The sequence below is a fragment of the Curcuma longa genome, chromosome 3 (assembly GCF_044706935.1).
Source record: "Curcuma longa cultivar G26 ecotype Majalengka, Jawa Barat chromosome 3, ITB_CL_G26_1.1, whole genome shotgun sequence".
In the NCBI taxonomy this organism is placed as follows: Eukaryota; Viridiplantae; Streptophyta; class Magnoliopsida; order Zingiberales; family Zingiberaceae; genus Curcuma; species Curcuma longa.
In genome coordinates, this window is record NC_133863.1 from 11,219,737 (window position 1) to 11,229,000 (window position 9,264).

At 43.5% G+C, this 9,264-nt stretch overlaps 3 protein-coding genes across 3 annotated transcripts; 2 read left to right on the top strand and 1 right to left on the bottom strand.

Annotated features, from left to right (window-relative positions):
• Positions 1-671: 671 nt before the first annotated feature.
• Positions 672-6,104, top strand: LOC141825292 (protein DWARF 53-LIKE-like). Its single transcript, XM_074712681.1, is given in 4 exon segments — positions 672-961; positions 963-2,053; positions 3,398-3,644; positions 3,868-6,104. Coding segments are annotated over 4 exon segments (3,570 nt in total). The 5' UTR covers positions 672-742; the 3' UTR covers positions 5,881-6,104.
• A 741-nt stretch (positions 6,105-6,845) lies between these two features.
• On the top strand, positions 6,846-8,163 carry LOC141824478 (transcription factor bHLH30-like). The gene is made up of 2 exons (XM_074711776.1): positions 6,846-7,263; positions 7,621-8,163. Exons 1-2 carry the CDS (start codon positions 7,027-7,029, stop codon positions 8,077-8,079), a joined length of 696 nt encoding a protein of 231 aa, XP_074567877.1. The 5' UTR covers positions 6,846-7,026; the 3' UTR covers positions 8,080-8,163.
• A 50-nt stretch (positions 8,164-8,213) lies between these two features.
• LOC141824479 (uncharacterized) lies at positions 8,214-8,986 on the bottom strand. Its single transcript, XM_074711777.1, has 2 exons — positions 8,470-8,986; positions 8,214-8,374 (listed from the first exon to the last, which is right to left on the bottom strand). The coding sequence occupies exons 1-2, from the start codon at positions 8,896-8,898 to the stop codon at positions 8,300-8,302; spliced, it is 504 nt and encodes a 167-aa protein (XP_074567878.1). The 5' UTR covers positions 8,899-8,986; the 3' UTR covers positions 8,214-8,299.
• Positions 8,987-9,264: the final 278 nt, after the last annotated feature.

A 9,264-nucleotide genomic window follows, 5' to 3' on the forward strand; every position in this document is an offset into this window, starting at 1 on the left:
ACTTTTATTTTATGATTGTGTTTAATTGCTATTAACATTATTACTATTTTTAATGATATAATTAATCAATTAATCCATGACTTATGTAGATTGATTTTATATGTAACAAACACACTTCTCTTATTTTGATATAACTTAGTACTCATTCGACAAATATATAGACATCATCGTAAAATATTTGACATTCGTATATAAGAATGGACGAATTAGGATTCAATGAGAATGAGTGTGATCACTTGATTGTATCGATCGAGCCGGAGTTGAGCATGAGTTTGCCCCCTCACTTGACTTGCCTCTTCGAATTTCAATTTTGCCACTTGAGGGGAACTTTGATGATGACAAAAACACACACCGCACGGTGCTTGGCCTTTCTCAGCTAAAAATTTGTGGTCGCATCAAAAACTTCATGCGCCTCTTTATTCATGCTGTCCAAAACTACCGAATTCGACCGGAATGTGTTCAATTATTGCGGTCGAACCGTACCGGTTTTTTTATTCTTGATTTGTCCGGGTCAGCGATTCCCAGCCGGCGGGGCCCAGTTATCCAATGGAGAGTTGGCCAATGGGAGGCGGCCAGCTTTTGCAGCCGTCTCTCTTTTATAACAAGCGGAGCGACTCGGTGGAGTCGGCGGAGGTGGTGGCGGCGTGGGTTTTGTACTATTTACGGAGAGCCCCTCGGAGATTAGAATATTAGCGAAGGGGAGAAATTTAATATTGGAAGTAAAGTGAAGTTGTATTGGTATATGGTCCGTGGCCGCGGCCGCAAGGGGATGCCGACGCCGGTTAGCAGCGCCCGCGCGTGCCTGGCGGCGGAGGCGGGGGTCGCCCTCGACGAGGGGGTGGCCGTCGCCAGACGCCGCGCGCACGCGCAGACGACGTCCCTCCATGTCGTGTACGCGCTCCTCCTCCAGCCCGCCGGCGGAGGGGGATCCGGATCCGGCGCGCAGTCTGCTTCTTCTTCCTATCCTGCGCGATGCGCTCTTGCGCGTGCGGAGCGTCTCGTACTCGGCCAGGATGCAGCTCAGGGCGCTCGAGCGATGCTTCGGGATGGCGCTCGACCGGCTGCCTTCGTCGTCTGGGGGTCAAAGGGAGGAGGGCGGGGATGAGCCGCCGGTTTCGAACTCGCTTATGGCGGCTATAAAGCGGTCTCAGGCGAACCAGAGGAGGAATCCTGAGAGTTTCCATCTGTACCAGCAGCAGCAGCAGCAGAACGCCGCCTCCGGCGTCGTGTCAACCTTCTCCGGGGTGAAGGTGGAGATGCAGCAGATGGTTCTTGCGATTTTGGATGATCCTACTGTTAGTCGGGTGTTCGGTGACGCCGGATTCCAGAGCGTGGACGTCAAGTTTGCCATCCTCCGCCCCCCTCCGACCATCCTCCGATTCCCTCGCGCCGCCAAGTGTGCGCCGTTGTTCTTGTGCAATTTCTCGGCCGGAGATGGATTTGAGCCGCCGGTCACTACGAGGAGGATCGCTTTTCCCTTTGCCCCTGCGGCCGGTCAGCTTTGCTCCGACGGCGGCGACGAGAACTGTCGCAGGATTGGAGATATTCTATCCCGGAAAGGAGACGCAACGAACCCGATGCTCATAGGTGTCGGGGCCGCTGAGGCAGCCAGAGACTTCGCCCAGGCCGTTGAGCGGCAAAATTGGGCGATCTTGCCTCTGGAAATTCGTGGAATCGAACTCGTTAGCATTGAGAAGTTGTTGGCGGAGCTCAGCACTGGCCGCTGTGATTTGTCTTCCGTCGATGCTAGACTGATGGAGTTGGAAAAGGAAGCGGCGATGCCCGGAGTGGTGGTGAATATAGGAGATTTGAAGGAGATGGTGGAATGTAAAGCTGAATGTGATGAGCACGAAAGGCGTTTGGTCTCTGAGCTCACAAGGTTGCTCGAGGTTTACCGAGGTAGGCTGTGGGTGATGGCTTGGTCTGCGACATATGAAACATACATGAAGTTCCTGTCTAGGCATCCATTGCTGGATAAAGATTGGAACTTGCAGCTTTTGCCGATCACTTCAGTGAGAAGTGGGATGGGTTCATCACTTACTAGACCTCCCAGGTATGTGAATTAGAACTTATCATTTTGATCTATGTCTGTGAAACTGTTATTTTCCTTCAAATTCTTATATGATGGCGATGAGGTTATTGTGCTAGTCGAACCTTCTCCCGCTTAGCTGACCTTTCATTATGCTCTGTGTTTTCAGTGAACTTCAGAGTTTCTCATACTCAATATGTGAAAATTAAGCCTTGGATGACATTTGAATTCTACCTTTCTATTGGTTTATAGTTTTTTTACTTAGCATGCCTCTTGGCTATCAACTTCTTGTAACTGGCACAAATTTTACCATCCACTAAAATTTAACTTGTCGAGTAAATTGTCATTGTGAAGGTTTTGAATTCATTTACTGTCTAAAATGTGATACAACTAGATTCTGTGTGTTTTTTTAAATTTTTTTGACACAAAGGACTAGATCCAAGAAATAATGGGTTCTTTTATAAAAAGAAGGTATTTCAAGTAGACTCAAATAGATCTTTGATTTGTGACAAAAACTTCAGCTTGTCCTGAAATTTCTACTTAATTGCTCGATAGCATAATTGGTGTGAAAAATTTCCCATGTGAGTGTAGTGGTATAACCTTTTTGTCCTTTTAATTTCAAGATATTTATTGACGTTCAAAGTGAAATACTTACTATATGAAAACTTTGATATTAAGTTCCCTGTCTCATCCGTATATCCTTTCCATAGAAAAGAGCTTATTCTAACTGATACTCTTTTACGAAGGCCTCTTTTTATGCATGCCCTTAGGTTTTACTTGACTATCATTTTGCTTTATTAGATTGTCCCAAATATCCTGAGGGGAATAAAGAAACCATCACGTGTTTTGGATTTGCCACCAAGATGTTGTAATCAAAGGCATATGATATCATACAGTCACTTATATATGCAGAGAAGTAAAGGCCCTTGTCTACTATCTCAAATTCTGAAGAAATATTAGGTTTTCTATCTGTTTTGAGTACTAGGGCCACGTTTCCCTGGAATCTGTGGTCTCCTAATCTGATGGATCTATCTATTAGTAGTCATTTCAGTTCTTTTCCACAATTGAGAAGAAAAATTTTGGAATAGATCCTTGGCTATAGATAGCTTGTCTACATTTGCAGCTAATGAAACAGCACTTGCCCTAGAGTTAAATTATCTTTTGCTATACAATGTCTCAACAACAAACTTCTAGTTTAGGAATGCGCTGAAGCACTATGAGTTGGTTCTTAAATTGGGGTCTGATACTTGTTTTAGTTGGCTTATGATGATTTTTAACGATTTTCTTTGTTGAGGTGAAACTTCACTATGTTATAGCTTATGAAAAGTTTTGTTCTTAGAATCTCAACTATGCTGCATTATGTTACAGCATGATGGAATCATTTGTTCCGTTTGGAGGCTTTTTCCCTACAGCATGCGAGTCTAAAGACCTTGGCAGCAGTGTTTCTCCACCAGCATCCCGCTGTGAACTTTGTAATGATAAGTATGAAGAAGAACTTTCCATTTTTCTCAAGGGACAATCATCTTCAGTTTGTGAAAATAAAAAAGATACCTTGCCGTTTTGGCTTCAGAAAGCCAACACAACTGGCTTGAACAATGAATATAATGCAGCACAGGTACATTTTCTAGTAATATTCATGTCTATTCGCTGTACTAAGCAATTAAGAAAATCTCTTAGTTTACCTCAATAACTATTCAGTAATCTCATTGAATTACCATGTGTCATGACACTGCTTTGTCACTTTAAGCTCAAGACAAAGCCAAACATAAATTTTTTTGGTAATCTACTTATCTTTGTTTGTTTTTTGGATTCATATCATGTGATTTTCTCAACTGCAGGCTAAAGACGATGATGGTTTATTGAATGCTAAAAGTATGGAATTGAAAAACAAGTGGAATGAAGTGTGCCGGCAACTCCATAATTGTCATACAAGAAAAACTGTCAATTACCCTGAAATTCCTTGTACCACTTATACTTCTAGTATTTCTTGCAAAAATAGAGCCTCCAGTAAGGTTACTGAAAAACCTGAAGAATCTCAAACACTTGGCAATTCACTATCTATCTCAGTAGGCACTCAGACGGTCACTGTGGCCAGCCAGAGTATCTCATTGCCTTTAGTCGTGGAATCAAGAAAAAATGACCTACTATCAAAACACCAGGTCAGACTTTCAAAAAGTGAACAGCTTCAGAGAGTGGATATCCCCCATCACCAAGGTGATGAACATGCTTCCCCTTCCTCTATAACATCAGTTGCAACAAATTTGGTTTTGGGTAACCTTCCTGAGCCTCTTTCAAAGGAGGAAAAACCTGCTAGGGAAGTTCAAAAAAGTCATGTGGAGAAAATATCACGTTGCTTACCCTCAGTCGATACTGCCAAAAGAAATGTATCAGATGTTCCTGTCGCAGCATTTTCCTGCTCTAGCATTCAAGATTACCTGGCAAAGAGTGTGTACCCAGTCAATCCGTACCCAGTCAATCCAATCCACTCATTTTCACAAGTCTCAAATGCCTGTGTTTCTTCTTATGACAAATCCCCTTTGTTAGGCTCATCCAGTATAATGCAAAATATTGACCTGAGTAGCTACAAATCATTTTGTAAAAGTCTCATTGATAAAGTTGGCCGACAAGAAGAAGCAGCTATTGCTATTAGCCAAGCCATATTCCGTTGTAAAATTGATGAAAGGCATCGTGGTAGACTGCGAAGAGACATTTGGCTTAATTTTCATGGTCCAGATAAGATGGGCAAGAAGAGACTAGCAGTGGCACTTTCAGAATTAATACATGGAAACAAAGATAACTTTATTTGCATTGATCTAAGTTATGAGGACGGTATTGCTCGACCCAGTAGCATATGTGCTCAACAAGAGGTAACTGAAAAAAATGTTCAATTCAGAGGAAAATTGAATGTTGATCTTATTGCTGAAGGGCTAAGCAAGAGATCATATTCTGTTGTTTTCCTTGAAAATGTAGATAAAGCAGACTTTCTTGTTCAGCAAAGCTTATCTCAGGCCATCCATACTGGAAAATTTCCTGATTCTCATGGAAGGGAATATAGCATAAACAATGCCATATTTATCCTGACTTGGGGCAGAACCATAGAAAAAAACTTAGCTCGGAGAGAAGATTGCAGTAGTTTCTGCGAGGAGACTATTCTGGCAGCTCAGTGTTGGCAGATGAAGATTTGCTTAGAAGCTTGTCGGGAGACTAATAGCAGTAGTCCAAAATCTAGTGCAGTCTCACTTATTTCTATCCAAAAACCCAGTACAAGTCAAGTATATTTACAATCATCTTCTTCGAGTAAGCGCAAAGTCGATTTGCCTGATGACTGTGATAGGAGCTACGGAAAGTCCATGTCCAGCAAAAGGACACACACAATGCCCAAGGGCTTCCTAGATTTGAATATGCCGATTGAAGAGGTTGAGACAGAAGATGATCATAATGATTCTTCTAGTCTTAAAGAAAAGTATACATCTGACAACTCAGAGCCATGGATCAAAGAATTCTGCGACCAAGTTGATGCGACAGTGAACTTTACGTCTTTTGATTTTGATGCCCTTGCCAACAGTATCTTGGAAGATATCAACAGAACCTTTCGAAGCACTCTTGGTTCAGACTCTTTGCTGGAGATTGATCGAAAGGTCATGGAGCTGCTACTTGCAGTAGCCTGGTCATCAGAAGATCGAGGACCTTTAGATAATTGGTTTGAGCAGGTTCTCGGCAAGAGCTTCAGGAAGATGAAGCACAAGAACAACCAATCAAGTAATAGCATTCTTAAACTAGTTTGTGAGGATGCACTTGTCGAGGAGCATGCACCAGGAGTTCTTCTTCCTTCGAGAATCATCATCAATTGACAATTTATTTTCCTTAAAAAATAGCATGTAGCATTCCTTAATGGAATAAGCATGACCCTGTTGGTTACTTGATCTTATTGTTTTCATGGGGCATAATCAGATTATCATCTATCTTGTAAATTGAAAGCAACTTTTGAGGCAAGTGGTTGTAGTTACCCAGATAAACATAGTGCTACTTTATTTTGCTGATTCTAATGAGAAAAAAAGAGGAGTTATTATTGTTGCTGACTGTGTGTTTATCAGTGATATTTAAGACCATATTTGTTACACACCTCAAAGTTGGGTTACTACTATATTTGCTGCTAGACTTAGTTGTTCACATTTTGTGGTGCTGTTGTAGGTCATGGTCTGGCATTGTATAGCATTAAAGGTTGTTATTATGCTGAAATTTATGAAGCAGAAGAAGCTTTCACATGCCTAATTGTTCTTAGTAAGGGTAAGTTCTGTTGAACTCTCACTCAAACACATTTCCTTGTGTAATCAATCTTAAAAGGCTATTAATTCCTAAGAACATTTTGTTATAATTTTGTTGGATTTCAACAAATCTTTACTAATCCTGTCCTTAGCAGGTACAGAATGTGCAGCAAAGACATCGTTGGAGATGAAGGACAACAGCATCAAGTCTCAGTGAAGCTTCATAAAGACCTTGTCAGTCTTTTCCAACTCCCTCATTTGGTATAATACTCTGTCAGGAATTTAGAAGCACAATTTAGCAAATATATATATATGCTCATAAATTTTCAGATTTATCAAAATGCATTTTTATTACTAAAATGTGTACTTTAGCATGCCTCTAAACCATTCTTTGAGGACTGTTGAAATAACAAATATGAATATGGTTTGGTTTGATCTTTCTTTTTTATTTTCATAAAAGAGAATTAAAGGCTTCATTTTAACAAATTTCTGATTTCAGAATCAAATGGACCAATGATGAAAGAAATCATTTTTCTGGAATCACTGCCGTATACTGCCAAAGCAACAAAGTCCTTTTGGCAGTGGGCAGTTGGAGCATTTGCATCCATTGTTATGTTACAGAGGACCCATCAGTTTCAGCAGTTCATCAGAAATTCTACTCCCCTCTGCTGGCCCTTTTGGACTTGGAATGGTGTTACTGGAGCCAGCATTGACTTGAGATAACAGATTGCCATGGAGGAACAAGGCTGCAGCTTCTCCTCTTCTTCCAGTGGCCCTGTGCTCCTCCGAGGGTCGCCACCGCTCCCTCCACATCCCCTGCCGAAGCTTGTGCCTTCACCGTCGTCACCGCCGACGACGGCCGAGAAATTGGTGGCCTTGAGGATTCACAAGGAGGCCGAGCAGAGGCGCAGGGAGAGAATCAATGCTCATTTTTCCACTCTCAGACGCTTGGTTCCCAACTCTACCAAGGTGTGAGATCTCTCTTTGTTTTTCCTATTCAATTTCATTTTTTTTTTGAAATCTATTGTAGTCTACTCGTTGAAGTTTAGGAAATTACACCTATAATTTTGAAAACTTTTCCCTTTTATCTCTAATTGTAAATCCATAAGCGACCTTGTAAGTTCATCAAAAAAAAAAATCCTCCTTAGGATCAACCAAAGGAAATTGCACATCTACTGTTATTAAATAGGTGCATTTGATATTGAAGAACTGATGCACCTAAAATAGGAATCGATCACCCACAGAGATGCTACGTCTAAATTTCATTCTGTCCATCCATTCATGAGATTTGCATAGCTCAAACAAGTGAACTTTGTATGGTTTTAGATGGACAAGGCATGCCTTCTTGGGAAAGTAATAGATCAAGTGAAGGAACTGAAGAGGAAGGTATCAGACATCAGCCAAGTCTCCACAGTGCCAAAGGAAGTGAACGATGTCAGCGTGGAATGCAGCATCAGCCACCACGACGACGACAGCGGCGACGAAGATCTCTACATGAAGGCTTCCGTTTGCTGTGAAGACAGACCGGACCTGTTTGCCCAACTCACTGAAGCGTTTCAGAGGCTGGGGCTGAGAACGATCAAGGCTGAAGTGGTGTCACTAGGGGGCAGAACCCACAGTGCGTTCTTGCTGTGCCTGGAGGAGAGGAAGCAGACTGCTTGCTTGAGCTCCTCTATGGAGTCTCTGAGACGAGCACTGGATGCGATCGCTTCCAAGAATAAGGACGTGCCGAGTGAGTTCTCGAGCAAGAGGAGAAGGATGATGCAAATTCCACGAGTCCAGTGATTGGTGTTGTCTGGTTTTATCTCTGTGACTCTGGAGAGAGACCTTAAAAGTGGGGTTTTATGAGTCTTGTTGTACATCTCTATTATCGATCAAACACTTTTAACAAACACAGTGAAATTTATTGATGCAACTGGTGGGCGATCAAGAACATTGAGTTCTTATTTTTGTTCAGAACGCAAGAACACACAGTTAAACAAAAAGGCGATACAGCGACGGGGAATTAAAAGATGGCTATCAGTTCTGCTTCTCCAACCACATGCCCTTCCATGGAATCCTGAAGCTTTTCCTTCGTCACCTGTCGTCAAAGGTTTATTTTTTTTTTAGGTTTTTCATGTGCAATTTTAGTATTAAATAATGTTTTTATATGAAAAAAATATGAAAATTGCTTACCTTGTTGCCGAGATGCAGGGGTTGATCGAGGGCGTAGAGCTTGAAGGAGATGCGGTGGCCGGAGGTGGGCGGCTTGGGGCCGCGCCAGCCGGGGACCTTCCAGTCGTTGTGCCCCTCCTTGATGCCGGCGTACTCGCCGCCGGCAGCCTCCTCCTTGCTGGAGAAGCCCTCGGGGAGGCCGCGGGCCGTCGGTGGGATGTTGACGACGACCCAGTGCGTCCACGGGACGACGGGGCTGTCGGCTTCAGCCGGCGCGTCGACGTCCTCCACCACGAGGGCCAGCGAGCGCGCCGCCTCCGGGACGCCATACCACTCCAAGGGCGGCGACACGTCCTTGACGGCGCCCTGGCCGTCGCCGGTGTACTTGCGCGGCAGACGGCCCTCGTGGTCGATCGCCGACGACGCCAGCCTCAGCGTCTCCTGCGCCATGACGACGACGGACAACCACTGATCAAGTAAACGGGCTCCGATTTTCCTTCACTTCGATCGATTGAATGGAGATGGCGATGGCGATGGAGATGGAGATACTGCGATTATTAAAGAAGGGAAGAGGCGACAGGTGGATGGCGCCGGAGAAGGTGGCAGGTGGCAGCGATACGTGTGCCGGCTCGCCGCATTCTTGGGCTTCCATACGTAATTTAAAAAATAGGGCACGTGCCGGTTTTAATGAATTAATGGTTCGGATAAGTACTCTATGTTTTTTTTCATATATTTTTATTTTAAAATATCTGAGTCTGACCTGACATTCGTGTTGGGCTCAACATGGCCTTGGACGGAGCCGTGCTTGGCCTGGCC